General features: G+C 41.5%; 1 protein-coding gene across 5 annotated transcripts in view; it reads left to right on the plus strand.

Moving 5' to 3' along the window:
* The window catches only part of CEP128 (centrosomal protein 128), a 185,316-nt gene that overhangs the window by 115,768 nt on the left and 50,317 nt on the right, over positions 1–19,231 (plus strand). For all 5 annotated transcript variants that reach the window (XM_082232527.1, XM_082232528.1, XM_082232526.1 and 2 more), the window contains one exon: positions 16,906–16,955. In XM_082232527.1, coding sequence (XP_082088653.1) covers positions 16,906–16,955 — 50 coding nt within the window. The remainder of the gene's footprint in view (positions 1–16,905; positions 16,956–19,231) is intronic.

Below are 19,231 nucleotides of genomic sequence, written 5' to 3' on the forward strand. Positions count from 1 at the left end.
CATTCTAACTAGCCATGATAAAAAGTGGCGTTCACTTACTTAACAATAGTCACACAAGATTATTATTATTATTTGTTAAGTTTATATACCGCCGTTCTTCTGAAGATATCAGGGCGGTTCACAAAGTAAAAATACAGGGTAGTAGCACAAAATAAATATTTAAAACAAAACAAGACCTGGGCATTAATGTTCTGTTTTTAGTTAATGTAACCTGCAGATATGATTCACAAATTAAAAACAGTGCCATGTTCTTCCATTTTTACTGTAAAATTATAGGTAATTTTATCACCACAATGTTGTTTCAAAACACTGCAAAAATATAATCCTCAGTGGGGATGGCAAATGGACTGCATTCCAACAGGAAATTTTGCTTCGCTGTTGCTTCATCGCCATCCTGCATTGATGTTATTTTCGCTTCCCCTTTATAGGACTTGAGACAGATGGTGAAAACTGCATGAAGGTGTAACAGGCATTGTGATTTCCCCCTGTATTCCTCTCTCCCTTATCAAATACCTAAGCTGTCTCAACAAATATGGCAGTCAGCATTATGAGATCAAGAACTCCGTATTATCATAAAAGCTAGTCAGATATAGTTGAATCCAAATAATACCTAAAACTCCTGTTTCCGTTCTTGCTGAAGACATATTTTTGTATCAAGCTAATTTTTCCTTCTCATGAGAATATAAAAAGAGCCCCACTAGATCAGATTAAAGGCCTGTTTAGTCCAGTATCTTGTGCCCTATAGTAGCAAACTAGATGGGAAGTAGTTTTCAGAAGCAGTTGTGGGTTTCAGCAAAATGTCTTGTAAAGTGTGTGTGTCTATGTGCATGTAATTACGGCATCCTTAGATGTACTTAACATTTATTTCATTTCTATACTGCTTAAAAGTACAAAAAGAGACCAAAATATTTTTTTAAAAAAACTAGTGTAAATAAACTACATCCAAATCAACACAAACATCATAAATACAAGCATCATGAAATCTGTAAAAAACCAGCAATCATGTAAACCACATTGAATCATTGCACGAACTGCCAGGGCAAATTTTAGGAGTGATGGTTGATGTTAGGCTGTTTGCGAAGATCAGTTTGATCAGTGTCAGATTAACTTTGATTTTTTGTTGGTTAATAAATGACATATTACCCTTTGAACTATTTTTGGTTCTGGCAAAAGGTACCAAATGACCAAGCTTGAAATTTAAGTGACCTCTTAAAAACATATCTTATGAAATAGGTAGGGTATAGGTGCCAGCAGAGTTTGTGTAATGCTGTAACATGCTGACTGATTTTGTATTTAGTCTTTGAGTTTTCTGGCCCCTTCTCATTTTTAGCTTAAAGGTCATGTTTTGTAAAGAAAAGAAGGCTTGTAAGTTGGGCTTTTGGTGACTTGATGCTCTTTGCTCAGAAATCTGTAGACTGTCTTATTTGAAGCACTCAGGAATTGACAAGTCGTACTGCAAAGACCTCCCTCAGGTACGAATTCCAGTATCAACTTATTTTTTTGGAACTTAGTTGCTTATCACTCAGTCCTCCACTTCAATTTCTTCCAACTTGCCTGTCTGCTGAAGCATTCCTCTCAAGTTATAGTGGTTATTAAAATGTCTCTGGTCACTGGTTTTTAACTTGGCAACAGACTTCGAATGGTTCTAGCCAATGGCTAGCCTCTCAAAAGACAACCCCTGCGAAAACAATCAACTCCTGCACACTTTTTTGGGAGGGAGAAGATAAAATGAATTTCTGCTGTAGCCAAGAGGAAAGGTTCTGTCAGACATGCATAAATATGGATAGGCAATAAAACATGCAGACAAAACAAAACTAGGATGTTAAGACACAGAACTTACTAAAGAATGTGGCATTCAATTTCCTGTCATGTCATTTTGTATAAGTCGTACCATTATTCTTATATAGCATCCATGCCCGTAAGCAGTATCAGTATCATTTTCTGAAACCAGAAATGACAAATTACCTTTTTAATCTTGTACTAGGTGAATTAAAATAAATTAACTTTTTATTTCTCTCTGGCTTTGCTCATAGAGGATTTAAATCATTTTCTGAAATGGTAATATTGCTCCATTTGAGAGGGAACTTTTCAAAACTTGCACAAAAGACACTTTCTAGAAACTATGACATTTGACAATTCATTTAAGTTAAAACAGGCCACTCTGAGGCCTTACTTTGAAAGCATTCCTTAGAAATGTTCTTATTGACCTACTTTGCTGATTTACGCAGACATGGAACTTCATATGAATACAATTTGGTTTGTTCAAATCGGACGTGATCTTTGGCAGCGGGCAGATTGCCTACATCACTCTCATTTAATCTCTGTTGCATGAGGACTTGTCCCAATATGAGAGAAATCAAAGCCCGGTGGAGCAGAAAGGAACAAGAGTTGCGAAGCGAGAGGAAGAAAGTACTGTTCAGACTCTCTAATTGAACAAATTGTACACACATGCGAGTGGCGCTGTGGGTTAAACCACTGAGCCTAGGACTTGCCGATCAGAAGGTTGGCAGTTCGAATCCCTGCAACGGAGTGAGCTCCCGTTGCTCGGTCCCTGCTCCTGCCAACCTAGCAGTTCAAAAGCATGTCAAAGTGCAAGTAGATAAATAGGTACCACTCTGGCGGGAAGGTAAACGGCGTTTCCGTGTGCTGCTCTGGTTTGCCAGAAGCGACTTGGTCATGGTGGCCACATAACCCGGAAGCTGTACGCCGGCTCCCTCGGCCAATAAGGCGAGATGAGCGCCGCAACCCCAGAGTCGGTCACGACTGGACCTAACAGTCAGGGGTCCCTTTACCTTTACCTACCTTCTTATATATATTCACTTGCTCAAGTGCAAACACAATGGTTTTCCACATAAGTTAATAGATTTACACTTCTGATTTTTTTTTTTTTAAAAATACATATTCCAACAGTAGGAATGTAGTGTTCTAAAGGCACATTTGCTCAGGAATGTTCCTTGTTTTTCCAGTTTGATGCTCTGTCATTAAGCTGGAGAGAGAGCAGGTGAAGTCCTTGTCACACTGGAACAGCGAGGCGCAATGGGTTATCAACACAATTGCCCCTGAGCACCCTCTTTGGCGTTGTAGGACCCTCTCTGTGACTTGGTACACCAGTGAACTAAGGGCAATGAAACAAGTCAGACAATGGATGGAGCGCAAGTGGCAAAATATGTGTTATGAAGTCGACTGAGTATGATTGCAGCAGCAGAACCATGCAAACTTTGTGGCAGTTTTCTGCCTCTGTTGCTTTCTCAAGTAGCCATGGGGTGGAGCATTTTCATAACATCTACTCCAGAGAATGGATGTGGGTGGCGCTGTGGTCTAAACCACAGAGCCTAGGGCTTACCGATCAGAAGGTTGGCGGTTCGAATCCCCGCGATGGGGTGAGCTCCCGTTGCTCGGTCCCTGCTCTTGCCAACCTAGCAGTTCGAAAGCACGTCAAAGTGCAAGTAGATAAATAGGTATCGCTCCGGCGGGAAGGTAAACTGTGTTTCCGTGCGCTGCTCTGGTTCGCCAGAAGCGGCTTAGTCATGCTGGCCACATGACCCGGAAGCTGTACGCCTGCTCCCTTGGCCAGTAAAGTGAGATGAGTGCCGCAACCCCAGAGTCGTCCATGACTGGACCTAACTGTTGGCTTTTTGCAGTATAGTAACGCTGCAGAGAGCTTGCTGGGGAGATCATGCATTAAAAAGAAAGGACTCAAAAATAACTTAAAGAAGGTTTTAATAAGAAAAACAAAAACCCCATTTACACTAAATACATCAACAAACCAGACCCAACCACCAACCCATCCCCCAGGGTAATGGGAGAGCTAGGTGCTGCCCCTTATATACTACACCCAGATGCTGACACGCCTTAATCAAATACAACTCAGCAGCACCTGCTATGTTACACAGCTGTAAAGCTGGGTCTCGTTATCTTGCTCTGGCCCTTGCTCTGGCCCCTTAAAGACATACACATGGAGTGGAACAATGATGAACCTTTACATTTAAAGAAACCATTCAACACTAACGGTCAGGGGTCCCTTTACTCCAGAGAATGAAGTTTTAGACCCTTTGGAAGCCCACTATGAATGTTTTGCGAGGTACTTTGAGGGTAAAGCTGCTTGTCTTTGTAGCAATCTGAATGCCATTTGAGCCATTTCAAAATGAGTTCAGGCCTGGGAATATGACTGAATGGGCATTGGTCAGCCGGAATATCAGTCAGGCACTGTTCCTGTTGTCTTTTTGGTACCTTCCAATTTGAACAAGCCTTTAAAGTTGATAGCTTTCCTATTTTGCATCTGTATTGGAATCGTTTATTTGTTTTAAAAGAGGGCGAGCCAGAGAGCCAGTGTATTGCAGTGATTAGAGTGTTGGACTAAGACCTTGGAGACTGGAGTTCTAGTCCGCACTCAGCCATGAAACTCACTGGGTGAGTCACTTACTTTCAGCCTAACCCAGAGGTTTTCAACCTTTTTGAGTCCACGACTCCCTTAACCAGCTATATTCTTTCTGCAGCACCCCTGCTTATTCAAGTCTCCCCTACCTTGGGCATGTCAAACCCCTTTTCTGCATGTCATACTCCTTTTCTGCAGTGACTACCTGCTTATGGAATGCTCCTCCCAGGGAGGTTCAACTGGCACCTTAAATGATTTGTTTTTGTTCTTATTTTATTATGTATTTTTATATATCTGTTTTTTTATCTTCTAATTTTATGTTTCAACCGCCCTGAGACCTAAGGGTATAGGGTGGTATACAAATTTAATAAATACTAAAATAAAATCCAACCAATCCATTCATGTTGAAGGCTTTTTTCACCAAAGATACGCACCTGACCAGAAATTGAAGATGCCATTATAAACTGAACATGCCGTCTTGAACATTATGGAATGGATGTGTAGTCATTGTACTAAACAGACAATTTCATATTGTGCAATGGGCCACAAAAACTGTAACCACAGAGCTTAGTAGTCCTAGTGGCACACAGGAAACAGCGCCCTTTATTTGAGGACATGCGGCAAAGTGCAATTTGTAGTTGCCGTGATATGAGAGTTACGTGGAAACATTTTACCTTTGTTTAGGCTTTACATTGGTTCTTGGAAGTATTAAATGTAGAAGCTTGGTGACCCACAGCTGGTTTTCTGTCTTATTGTGATATGATCCTAGGAGAAGATTATTATCTTCTCCCCACCTCCATTCCTTTACTCTTACTTAGAAAATATACATAATGAAAATTATATTAAACAACGAGGTGTCTATGGTTTGCTCAGTCTTTGTTATTTTGTAATTCATTTCTCTCTCCGTGTTCTTAGAAATACATAGAGCTGCACGCGCGCGCACACACACACACACACACACACAAATATAAAGCAGAGTAACATTTTTAGTGTGAACTTTTGGGCAGATGATGGAAACCTTTTCAAAGCTTGCTAAACCTGAGAGATTAAAGAGCAAATATAGTACGTTCTGTTCCCCCAGCTTCAGTAAATTGTTTCTTTAGGGAATCAACAGTGAATACAATTCGTTCTGTCCAAAGCTTGCAAGCCTGAATTCCATTTCTCCTTTCCTCCCCACCCAACTTGCCGTGATTGTATGTGCTGCTGCTCCAGGCTAATGCAAGCAAAGGAACAAATGTTTGAGAAGTGTGGTTTGAAAGTGCAGTACCATGACAACTGGAGATAGTGACGGTATTGAAACAAGCTATGGGAGCTTCTGTTTGAGGCTTGAATGTGCAACCTGAAATGTGCAGGGCAGAAATTTAATCCACTTTTGGAGGTTTTCAGGTAGGGGAGCGGCAGAATCAGCAGTAGGTCCAGGCATCTTATTCATGCACTTGATATCATTTCTGTTCATTGGTGGGAGTGCTACTGGCAGAGGAGATAATAAAATGAACTATTTCATTCCTTACACTGATGAGCACTGGGGGGTGGGGTGGAGGAAGCTAATTAAAATCTATGAAAGAGAGCCAAAAAAACCCCCTTTAAAGATAGACAGTGCAAGGTGGGCAGTGTTAATACAACAATTTGTTAATGGAGTAGGCAGCTGCAATCAGTATTAAAAATTACTTGAGGCTTTTTATGTTTAGCAAAAGCTACTAATTAAAGAGAGCAACGACCTGTGAGATTGGCCATGAAAACCATTAGCCATCTGAATATAACTCCAAAGAAAACATTAGCTTCGGAGGTTTCTCCCAGCTGTATCTTCCAGTCACACATTGAAAATTGTTTCACTTTATTAGTTATTTTCCCTCTCTTTCAATAACAGTTGCCTAGTCTTAATTCTTAAATGTTAAAATTAAAAGTGAATTTTTAATTCTCATTAATAACAAAGGATTAAAGCCAAAGAAATAGTAATCCTCACATGTATTCATAAGCTTTATTACAGTAATGTTATGACAGCTGTTTTAAGTTGTGTGTCTGGTTCTGAGTTTGTGAGCTAACCCCACCCAAAATGTTGTGTATAGGAGATTGCTATTGGTAGCTTGCTTGTTTGTTGACACTGTGTGTCTTCAGACATTCTAAAAAGTGCTGGAACAGGAAAAAGGGAACTTGCACGTCTCTCCCTTCTGGGAAATTATTATGCTTCAAATGTATGTGTGGGCGTGTGGAGAGGCAGGGACATATGTTATGGAGGAAATACGTGAGCTCCCTTTTTGAACCTTAACAAAGATATGTGAAAAATTCATTTGAGCTTTCCTCTAAGATGCCTGTTGGGACATGGCTCTCATGGCATGATCTTGTTAGATCACTAACAAGAAAACATAATGTTTCAGTAAGGGTGAGATCTGGATTATATTGGAGTTGTATTAATACAAATAGGAATTCTATTCTATGTTATGTAATTTCATAATAGAGTGCTTGCTAAAAGTTTCACAAACCTGATCAGGAGAGCTTTAAACTGAATTCTGAGGGGGAGAAACATAATATTACAGACGACATGGGAACACCATACCAGGGATAATAGCCACATTAATGCACTAGCAACTGAGGTGGTACTACAGAAACCTGCTAAAGGGCATGAAACTGCAAGAAGGAAGCAGCTGGAGGGAAGGAATCTTGGTTTCAGTTGTCTCTATACTAATGCACAGGGTATGGGAAACAAGCAAGACAAATTGAGTTCTTAATGCAGGATAGCAAATATGACCCATTAGGCATTGTTGTAACTTGTTGGAATGAGACACATGACTGGAATGTAGAAACAGAGGGGGTATAAGTTGCTCAAAAGGAATAGATTGAACAGGAATGGGGGAGGAGTAGCACTATATTTAAAGAATGTATACACTTCTGAAGAGATCCATGACCAGGAAGGGTCCTAGAACAGATAATTAAATGGTCAGTCTGTGAGCACTTTGATGGTCTGTGTTCAAATAATGTGTGGATGGGGAGCAAACCTATTTGTACTGCCATATCCCCATTGTTCCTGCCCTCCCTGCCCCAGCATCATGCTTTCAGCATTTCAGACCATTGTGCTGAAATTGTGAAGATTGGAAGTAGATTAGAATATTTGCATCCCACTTTGTAGACCAAAGAGACTCTCACTGTGCCATCAGAAGCTTCACACATATACTCAGAAATAACATGGTGCCAGGTTTATTCAGGCAGTATGTTTTTTCCTTGTTCTTGGCCTTCTCTGGTGTCACTAGCAGCTCCCACTGAGGTAGGGGAACCAGATCTTCTGGCGGCAGCGGTAGTGTGGCATGGCCAGTGTGTATGGCCGTCCTTCATGTGCTCTCTGAATGTGAGTAGACCTAACACATTAGTAGGGCTATCAGGAAAAAGCAGTGGTAATGTCACACTTCCCTTTTACTTTGCTCAGTCCGTTTAGTGTCTGCTTACTGCCCTCAGCGTTTCCAACTCTACTTCTTCCCCTAGGCCCACTTGCAGTCTGTATTCTCTCCCACACCCCCTTTCAACACCAAAAGGAAAGAAACTTAACTTTGGAACCAACTTCCTCAGTCTTGACTTCAAGGAACTGGTTATGGTCTGTGAAGGACCAAGCTGCTCCAAAGGGATGAATAAAAATTCTGGAGTGCATTTCTTTGAGAAGGGTGGAAAACACATTGCCTCCTATCATTTTTAGCCCTGGTCTTCAAAACAGATGTTTGCTGGGCACAGATGAATCCCTTTGTCCAGGTGGCTGCAAAGAACAAAGAGCCTTTTCTAAGGCAAGGAAATTAGAGCTGTGGGAAGGGGAGTGTGTTAATTGTACAAAACTGCTGGATTGAGCTTTACGAAATCCGGACTGGGATTTGAGGGGAGAAAGTGTATGTTCTCTAGTCGTAACACACTTGCCAGAGAAAGGAACAATGTTTGATTTGCAGAAGGAGACCTTGCAGGGACTTAAGGTTTGCGGGGGAAATGCCATATTGCTTTTCTCCTTAATTCTCTGGGAGTGGTGGGCTGTACTTACGTGGTGGAAAAGGAGAGGCACTCTTCATCTGCTCAGAGAGACTATATTCCTGCTGGCTTCTAGGAATGAGTCGGGCTACTAAGCCCAAACATAATTTGTAGACCCCTGAATGTGGTTTATGTTTATCAAGGGCTCAAACATCAAAAGACAAATGAAAGAATCCCCGTCTCAGGATTTTAAAGTCACTCATAATTATATGACCTGATTTGTGACTGGGTGAACATTTGGATATTCAAGGTCTGAATACTTCCTCTGGAACTCTCACATTGTTTCTTTTGTACACCAGAGAAGCATATAATCCTAAGAATAATTTGTTCTTCCAACATGCTTGTAAAAACTTTTTGAGTTTTGCACATGTTCTAGCTAAACGGTTTAAATGCATGCCAAGTACTGTTTGGGTTAGATTTGTTTGAAGCACATCCCAACATTGTTTTGGTGCCACTGCCGATTGTATCTCTAGGTGTCACAATAGTACCAACTGTGCAGACCATCCACCAATTGTTATCCTGCAGTGTAAAACAGCACTTCCCAGAGTTCACTTGCCCTCACTACATTCTGTGTAGTTTTGCAACAGATCGATTATTCAGCCTGGAGCCCAAAACTGCAGTTAATGCAGAATGAAAATTAGTTTTCCTAACATGGTTATAGTGGAATGGCTGTGCTTATAGCACAATTAAGAATATTTTAAGCTGTGGGTGGAACCTTTTTCAGTTCACAACCCCTCTTGGATAACCTTCTAGGCTCAATGTGACGGTGGTGGGTGGGGCCAGAGACAAAAGGGGCAGAGCAACAGAAGTGACTCTTATCTTTGCACAGGAGGCTATGTTCCTGTTCCTGTTGTTGCCGCTGTTGTTGTTATTTCAATTTATATGCTGTCCTTTATCAAAAGACCCCAGGGCTGTGTGCAACAGAACACATTTTACGGAGCATAATAATAAAAAGCGTAATAACAGATAAAAGAATCATAATAACAACCCCCACACCAGCTTTAAAGGGCCATAGATTAGTTAATGGCCAAAGGCCTGGGCAAAGTTCCACACCCTTGCCTTTTTAATTCTTTTGTGGACTGTGGGCATTTCTCAACAACAACAAAAATCCTGTGCAGGAAGATATCACAGTGGGTTAATTAATCATATGTGTCTGTCTATAAGTGATGCCTATTGAGTTGCAAAGATTGCTATAAGTAGGCATAGCAAACACTGTGTATTTGTTCCAGAAGTATCTATTTCTGTGGTGACACTGTCTGCCACCTCCTTCCCTCCCCACACAAAAAAGCATTTGTAGTGACATGCACCCAGTCATAAGGTAGCAGAATAACTACATCCATTGTTACATCTACTTTCTGGCCTGGTCTTTGGCTGATTTTAAAATGATGGCAACTGCTATATTGTTTTCAGTGGCTTATGGTGCCATGTGGCAGGCTAACATCACTTATGGAAAATGTCCTGTGTTATGGAAGTATACAAAGGAAGCAATTGACATCCTTTAAAAAAACAACTTTGCTGCAGTTTTATGCCATATGTGCAATGGCTGTTTTGCAGTGTACAAAAGCTATTCAGCTTTCCCCAGAATCCACATGTTCTCGCTACATTCTGCTCTGTGAGGAGAAAGCCTTGTGACAGAATGGTTCTGTGGACTGAAGCCCAAAACTGCAGTTATGCAGAATAGTACCTCTGAGAGTCTACTTTGTCAGCTGCAACAGAAATTCTGGCAACAAATGCCCTTTTCATTTGACAGATGGAACTGTGTAGTTGGCTTGTGAATCTATAATTGCTCGATAATTGCCTTTCGGGTAATGTGTAGGTTGCATATTATAAATACATTAAAATGGATTAAGTACAAGACATATCTGCTGCCCAAAGTGTCAAATCTTGCTAAGAATAAACGATATAAAATATAACCAAAGGTAGGGGGGTTGCAGGGAGGGTTACAGTGGGATGCCTCAAAGTTATGTCAGGAGTAGAAACAGAAATGTTAGACGTTCAGGAGAGTTGCTTTATTTTGCTCGTATACTAAGTCCACTTTGAGCATTTCGGCATCTGATATAGGAAACCCACTTCGTTCTTCAAAGGAGCACACCCATTGCTGCCATTATGTCTGGTGAAAACTAACTTTGGGTCACCGTTTGGCTTTAAAGGGTCTTCTCTGTGACCTTTTCATGAGCTGTGGGCGTCAGAGTTATAACCTCATCTACACTTTCATATCCCTTTGAGTTGCCAGTTCATCAAATTGACAGACCTGAGGCGAAGGTTTGCGTAGATTGGGAAGTAGCTGTGTAGGCCAGCTTGGCATGGAGTCTCTGCTTTTGTTATGGACCTTCAGTTTTGCAGCCTTATTTTTGGATGCCCAGAAACAAGTTTGGATTTTTAGAGTTGCAGAGGTGTTGAAATTAATGTGAGTTGTCAAAGGAATGTGCATAAATGGCAACAATAAAAATTGACAGCATGAATGGGGAAATGCATACATTGCCCGGTCAATATGTAGCGTCTCCAATTTAGGATGAAGAATTGAATTTCACCTCTGGGGTTTGTACATTACTTGATCAATGTGCTTAGCTACCAAGTGCATATTGACCAGGCAGTGTACAAACTTTCTTGTTTTTATGATCAGTTTTATCGACCTTCTCTGTGCTTTCTTGTGAACTTGACAATCACTAGTGATTGTCCACATTTCTGAATTCAGTTAACATTTAATCCCCAATTTAGAAAGGGACCAATCTTGGCATACAGTGCTACACAGGCATAAATTTTCTCCTATGCAGACATAATCTCAGAGAAGAAGAACACCCACATACACATTTTTATTTTTATAAGTAAAACTAGGAAGCACAGCAGCAGCTTGACCCGTTTTCTAAATAAACATTTGTGCTGCACTTCAGAAATGTTAGTGTATATTTCCCCCCTTCTTTCCTGTTCCTTCTTTCTGTCCTTCAGTTCTCCAGCCATTCAAGTTCTATTGTCAGCATTTTAAGAACAAAAGGATGAGAGCATAAAATGTTAGCCCTGCTGGATCAAACCAAAGTCCCATCTAGTACAGCATTTTGTTCCCGCCAGTGGCCAGCCAGATGGCCATAGGTAGCCTGCAAGCAGGATATGAGCAGTACAACACTCTTCTGCTCATGTTCTCCAGCTACTGACGTTCTGAGGTGTACTGCCTCTGATGCAGCTATTATGACTACTAATCTTTGATAGCCGTAAAGGTAAAGGGACCCCTGACCATTAGGTCCAGTCGTGTCCGACTCTGGGGTTGCGGTGCTCATGTCGCTTTATTGGCCGAGGGAGCCGGCGTACAGCTTCTGAGTCATGTGGCCAGCATAACAAAGCCGCTTCTGGCGAACCAGAGCAGCACACGGAAATGCCATTTACCTTCCCGCCGGAGCGGTACCTATTTATCTACTTGCACTTTGACATGATTTCGAACTGCTAGGTTAGCAGGAGCAGGGACCGAGCGACGGGAGCTCACCCCGTCGCGGGGATTCGAACCACAAACCTTCTGATCGGCAAGTCCTAGGCTCTGTGCCTTATCTTCCATCAATTTGACTAACCGCCTTTTAAAGCTACCCAGGTTGGTGGCCGCCACTCCATCTTGTCATAGCAAATTGCATAATTTCCTATGAACTGTGCGAAGATGTACTTCCTTCTGTTTGTCCTGAATCTCCCACTGTTCAGCTTCATCGGACGACGCTTGTTTCAGAATTATAAGGGAGAAAGAAAATGTGTCCGCATCTACTTTCTTTTGGCTTTATTCAGGGCTTCTGTATGTTGATGGATAATGTTACGATATACTACACTGGGCAACAATTTTTTACTTTTTGAATGTTGTCTAGATTTCTACAACTGATTTAGGGTATTTTTGCACTGCTGAATCAGGAAATAGCATCTGTTTCTCTCCATCAGGTCAGGTTTTTTGAAAACTGAATGGTGGGCATTGATAAAGGTAAGTACATGTAAATTGCATGTTGCTTCACCATTTTTCAAACTTCAGGGCTTGAACTTCTGTTTCTTGGAACTCCTGGAATGCTCAGCAGCACGGAGGTCTCTCTTCAGAGTCCAACAGTAGTCAGCCATCATGACTGTGTCCCAGCAACCCTGATAGCTGCTCTCCATCTCTTTCATGTCCTGATGGAATCTCTCCGCCTGCTCGTCACTCATTGAACCCAGGTTCTCAGGAAACCGGTCCATATGTGAAAATAGGTAGTGCATCTTGACGCTCATGTTGCAGCCCAGGTTTCTGAAAGCAGTCAGCATGTTGTTGACAAGTTCTGCGTAGTTTCTGGCCTTATTGTTGCCAAGAAAGTTCTTCACTACCAGAACAAATGCCTTCCACGCTTCCAGTTCCACTTCGTTCATTGAGTTTCCGAACTCTGGATCTCTGATGAGCTGACGGATCTGAGGACCGTCAAAGATGCCAGCTTTCAACTTCTCCATGGTCAATCCTGGAAAAGCCTGGCACAAGTAAATGAAGCAGTCACCATCCTTGCCCAGAGCCTTGGTGAACTGCTTGATTAAGTCGAGCTTGATGTGCAGCGGTGGGAAGAGTATTCTGTCTCTGTCCACCAGAGGGTCGTTGATGACGTTCCTTTCTTTGCAAGGCACCAATTCCTCCTGCACAGGCCAGTCCTTCTTTGTGTAATGCTGAGCATGGTCCCTACTATCCCGCATGCACAGAAAACATGGGTACTTGGTGAAGCCAGACTGTTGTCCCAACAAAAAGTTCACCATCTTCAGGTCAACACAAATAAACCACTTATGCTGATCATAACCAATTTTCTCCAGCACATACTTCACCGCTTCATAGTTCTCCTTCAGTGTACTCGAGTGAGCCAGGGGTATAGAGGCAAACTGCCGTTGTGTAGCAGAACACATTTCAGTGATCACTTGCTGCTGTCAATGAACAGTCCCCAATCTTTGGGTTCATACTGTGGCACTCCAAGCTTGAGCAGAAGCTGCGCAGTATCTGCACAGTACACCAAGTCCTTCTCTTCCAAGAAAAAACGGAGGTACTCTTGATGCCTGTTGCGCAAGAAGCTGATGCGAGCACTGTCAGAGGAGGTTTTTTTCCTTCAATCTGGATGCCAACAGTTCGGCAGAGTCCTTTGACAAGCTGAGGTCGCGAACTAGATCATTCAACTCCTTTTGGGAAAATGGATGTGGAGCATCATCTTCAAGAACCACTTCTTCTTCTTCATGTCCTTCAACACTGGAGGCATCTTCGTCACTAATGTCAGGAAGTTCTCCGAAGATAGGCACTGGAATTTCATCACAATGAGCTACAGGACGACGTGCTGATTGAAGATCAGGATACTTCATGGGGCGGCTGCCCCATTAACTTAGTTTTGATCCCCCAACTTTATGCTTTGCTGGACCAATTTATGGAAGATTTCGAGGTTTTATGACTTCAAACTGATCCCTTTTTGACATAATCACCCAGAACTATCAGACCTGAATATTTCTTGTCATTAAAATAATCATTTCCAATCAAAACAATTATTTGACAAGGCATTTTACCCCACCAACTTCTTCTAAAATGCTCCACACAAGCGTACATGTGAACAAAAACGTAAAAAAAGACATGTGGCCATAGCTCAAAAACTTAACCTGATTGAGCAAAACCAATGTAATTTTTGGATTCAGCACATCAGATTCATCCTAAATCAGCTGAAAAAACACAGACAACGAATTTGTTGTTGACCAGTGCTATCTTTAAAAGTGGACATACATTTTCCCATATTGGCAGCACAGGAAGAATTGAGCAGTGCAACCATAAAATGAAAATAATTTCTTATTCATCCAGTACAAAGAGGCCTGTTTAAAACACATGCACCAGATTAACTGCTGCAAGAGGGTAGGGTAGGGACTTATCTGCTGAATTTGAGAGGGTTTGAAATACATTCCAGGTCTGTTGCCAGCTACTGCTTGCTCAGCGTCCCTTCCAAAATGAATAGGTAGGTATTTTCCATTCAGGTCCTAGGGAGCAGCTGTTCCGCATCACAAAGTACGCTATCACAATTGGCACAATTTTTAGCAGCCTCAGCAATGAGGTTTATGGATACCAAATTGAACTGCTTCTTAATCAGTTTGGATCAAAGTTACAGCATATTAATGAACAACCCATTTTCTGAAAGCACAAACTGCTCCTATCTGTGTCTCTCATACGGGGCATAAAGGATAAAGGAGTCCATTCTCTAAGTTTGCTCATCTGACTCTGTTTGTGTATAGTAGGTTCACAGAAAACCGAACTTTGGAGGGGGGGATAGAGTGGGGGGGGGATAGAGCCACTCAGTGACCTGTACAGCAGCTTCCCACATAGTCAAGACTTATGATGGGATATGAAAACCTCATTGATTTAGTATTTGGGAATTTGTCTGCCAACTGTCATGTTGTTTCAGTGTCTGAGACAAACCACAAAGGGTATCCGTTCTTCTGGAATGTTGTTTTTAATTCTACCCCACAAGTTTCCTGCCATGATTTCTGATCAGAAGGAGATTGATGCCACAGTTGGGCTAACATCTTAAGCTAGCCTGTTAGCCAATTGGTGGCAGCAGACCAAGGCAGAAGCTTAGGTGTCGTAATTATTCACAAGTTAAGTCGTAAATGAAGGGAGTCTGCTAGACAATGGCCTGTTTTGTGCATATTGTAAGATGATTTAAAATATGATCCCGTATTTTCCACACAAGAATTGGCTGTTGATTTTGGGTGAATTTGGAAAGGGGATTTTTATATATATAAAAAAATCCAGCTGAAGCACATGTGATTTGTTTTGAATAGCCTAAGCTCAAGCAAGGGATAGTGCTTTCTTTTTATGGGTATAATAAAATAGGAGAATGTGCTGACAAATGTTTTAAGATCCTGTTCAGTGGCTGTCCTTTTCAACTCCTACCAATTTGTTGCGCCTTCCTAAATATTAATCTTGTTTGGAGGATGAAGGAACTCATGCTTACGCTCAACTCTGTCTGCAGTAGATATACAGAAATATTACCTGTGTTTAATAGTTTGTGGCTGTTAGTTCTTAGCTGGGCTGTTAGGGATTTTGATATCCAGGAAAATAGTGGAGGTGTTCCATACATTTAAAGATAGTTGCAGTATGCTCATTTTGTGCTTGCAGGATGTGATGCCACTTACCCAGAGTTAACCAGCTCAAAGGAAAGAATAGCAGGCTTCTGTCGCTCAATATTTCATGATCTGTGCAGGATCTTTGATAGAGGATCCTGATATTATCTCTAACCATAGTGGTCCAATGCCAAAAGGCTAGCTTACCGTATGGACTGCAATCCCTAGTGTTCATAAATGTGTTCTATATTCTTCTCCAGTGGTAGCTCCCTGCACAGTATACTTGTATGAGCTGCCAAGCCATTTTTTCAGTAGGCTAGTTCACTTTATGATGTAGGCTAGAGGTAGAGAGCCTGTGGCCTCCCGATGTTGTTCTACTCCGACATTGCATCATCCCTGTCCATTGTTCATGCTGGCTAGAGCTGACCTGCTCTGGTCACAAGTGAAGTTTCTAAATTTCTACATTCTGACTTGCAAGCTCTAATTTAATGAATCTTTCTTCCGTTTTCTTCCCAATGAGAAAATGGTATGGATTTTAATACTTAGTTGTGGGGGGATAGAATATAAATTTGAATATTTTTGTGATTAAATGTATGCTTATACACAGCCTCTGGGATTGGTGGATTAAAATAATCTAAATAAATAAATGACAAATATGCTTTCCTCCCTCCTGGTTAGGGGGAGACACATTTGACAACCTATATTTAGCTTTCTACATATAATTCAACTACTTTTGAAGAAAATTATAACTTTTGTTTTTACCCCAGAATGAGGTGTTAACGTCAGCTGTGCAAATATTTTTGCAATGTCTGGAGGCCTTCATCTTTTACTTGCCCCTCCCCTCTTCCTCCCCTCCCCTGCTGCTTGATGTCTCTACAGGGCCCACTCTTGTGGCCTGCTCCACAGTATCTGATCAGCCAAGATAACCCTGCTTTGCTCTTTTTATCATGGAAAAGAGCATCTTGCAGTGGAACAATATCACTGTGTATTTGGCCTTAAAGGTCCATGAGAAAGAGAGCCCCAAAGCCTCCATAGAACAACACTGCTGCTCCCCCATCTTAAGAAAGAGAAGTACCGTACAGGGCTGTTACATTTGCTGAGGTGGCGTGGCAAAGATGTCCAAGAAACAGGGCACCACCCGGGCCAGGTTTCTAAAGGATTGGGACCAGTAGTTGGGAATAATAGCAGGGAAGGAAGAAGGTACAATTTCTCAATCAGCAACTTGTTCAGAATCAATTGATGAGCAAGTGAGTGGCACATCTGGCTTATAATTATAAGTACCTCTAATTTGAAACTCTGTTTACTGAATCCTAGCCTCCTGTGAGATAATGAGGCTGATTTTCTGATTTCTTTTAGTTTGGGGATGGTTCAAGTTTGGCAGCATTTATGTACCTGTTCATTTGCATCAATTCATAAGGCGCATTGTTTCCCTTTTCTTGATGTTCTTTTTTTCTTTTTTGAATATGCAGATCTACTGGAGAAGACTCTCAGGAAGGAGGAAGAAATAGGTGCTCTGCAGGTATTTTCATTTATTTGATTGCAGTAGCCTTCCAGCAGAGGAAAGGCTGCAGCTCAGTGGTATAACATACTGTCTACACATGGAAAGTGCCTGATTCAATCGCTTTAAAATGTGATGGCACAAGGATGGAGAGACCCAGCATGAGACTCTGAATAGATGGTGCCTGTCAGGAAATACAGTTCTGGGCTGAAGGACCCGTTATGTGGCAGCTTCTCATATTTTACCTTTTAACCTTTCCACATTATGTATTCATAATTACGACTATCCAAAATTGTCTCTCTCATGAACCATGCTGTGGTTTGACAATGATGGCTCAGCAGTTGGATTGTGTGGGTGCTGGTTGCTGATTGCCAGCCAATAATTAGATAATATAGCCAACCTAACCAGCTTACAGCATCTCATCCTGTGTTTTTAGAATCTGCTGTTTGTCTGATCTACACACTCTGTAGCCACAACTGAAACTCAAGCCATGTCTTCCCAAAGCCTGTGGACAGCAGATCCAGCCGATCAGCAAAAAGAGGCCTCCCCCCATACAGCCAAAGCTGTACTTAGTGTGGCTATTTTGGAAGTTCATATTTTTAAATTGGTTACTTCGTGTTGATGATACATATTCATAAGTGGAAGGTAGTAAGAACTAAACAGAGAACACTCTTCTGTAGAGAATAAGAAAAGGCAGTTTCTTTAAAGAGAAGCAGGGCTGGTGTTGCATCATGCTAGAAGGAATGTGTAAATATTTTATTGCCGAATACCCATTAGATTTATTTGGACTATGCATTGCTGGAGGAAACAGGGCATTAGCATAATGGGTATGTGTATGTTTGCAATATTTGATATTGTTGCCATTTTTTTGGTGCTCCAGTTCATGATTGTTCTGAATTTTCTGTTTCTTCTGTAATGTAATGGCATCTTTCCATTTTGCATCATCCACATTTATAGCTACTGCCCACTCCTTTATATGTACGGTGGTACCTTGGTACTTGAAGGGCTTGGCTCCCGGACACTGCAAACCTGGAAGTGTGTGTTCTGGTTTGCAAACATTTTTTGGAAGCCGAACGTCTGACGTGGCTTTTGCGGCTTCCGACTGAGTGCAGGAAGCTCCTGCAGCCAATCGGAAGCTGCGCCTTGGTTTTCAAATGGTTTCAGGAGTCGAATGGACTCCTGGAATGGATTAAGTTTGATAATTAAGGTACCGCTGTATGATGAAAATCTTGAACAATATCTTAACTTGCTTTTGTAGGTATTACTGCATGCTGGCATAAATTCACTATAAAGAAATTCCAGCAGAACTTTGTTTTTCCCTGTGCAAAAGATGTGCCTGTAGCAGTTTTCAACATTTGCTATTCTAGGAATCACATCTAACCCCAGCCTGTTACCTGGGGCCACTTTATTTTGTTTTTGCTGCCTACATCCACCTCTCTCATATCCTGGTTATAGTGTAAGGTCTAAGATATGGTATTGCAAGTTGCAAGTTCCCAAGTTGAATCATGCCACTGCCTTTAACTTGGTGATCTTACTTTTTTTGAGAATGCAATTTTGGGCTGTCAGATTTTTTTTTGCTGAAGTACAGGCATATGAATTCAATTTTAGTAAACCGGTTTTAGTCAGGCAGGATTTGTTGTCTTAAAACCATGTGTATTATAAATAATTCCATTGCCCTTGACGTTCTTTCTTCCTCCCATTTTTAATTTTCTGTAGTTTGGCCTCTTCTGTAGTTTGGCTAGTGCTTAGAAAGCATGTGCAATAGGGGATCAGGACTGTATTGGTTCGTCTCTATGGCAGGGCTCCCACCTCCCTGCCTGACATTCATGCAATTTCACATTTGCTAATCCCTTGAGACGACATCAGTTTGCCACGAGTCCTCAAATAGTAACGCCAGTGTTCATGAGACTTGCCAAGGTTGACTGAATTCATCAGTACCTGCTGGTGTGCATTAATTCAGCGTATCTACACATTTTTTTTTAAATAAACTCCCTTGTTCATAAAATCCTTTTCCATTCCATTTTTGTCAGTGTTGCTAAAGTTCTTAATATAGCTTTTCTTTTTACAAACAGAAGGAAAGTAAGGATTCAGTAACTTGTTTTTTGCAGTTATTATGCAAGTCTTTAACGTAACATTGGCATTGATCATAAATATAGGACGCTGGAGGCAGCTTTGCACCTTTGCTCAGCACTGGGCCGGTAGAGGTAGTCAGGTTGCTGCCATGCCCTGTACATCTTCACATCTACAGGCCAGGAAAAGCATCTGCTCTCCTGGCCAGCTTTGTGATAGAATGAAAA

Source organism: Podarcis vaucheri, assembly GCF_965113315.1.
Source record: "Podarcis vaucheri genome assembly, chromosome: 1".
In the NCBI taxonomy this organism is placed as follows: domain Eukaryota; kingdom Metazoa; phylum Chordata; class Lepidosauria; order Squamata; family Lacertidae; genus Podarcis; species Podarcis vaucheri.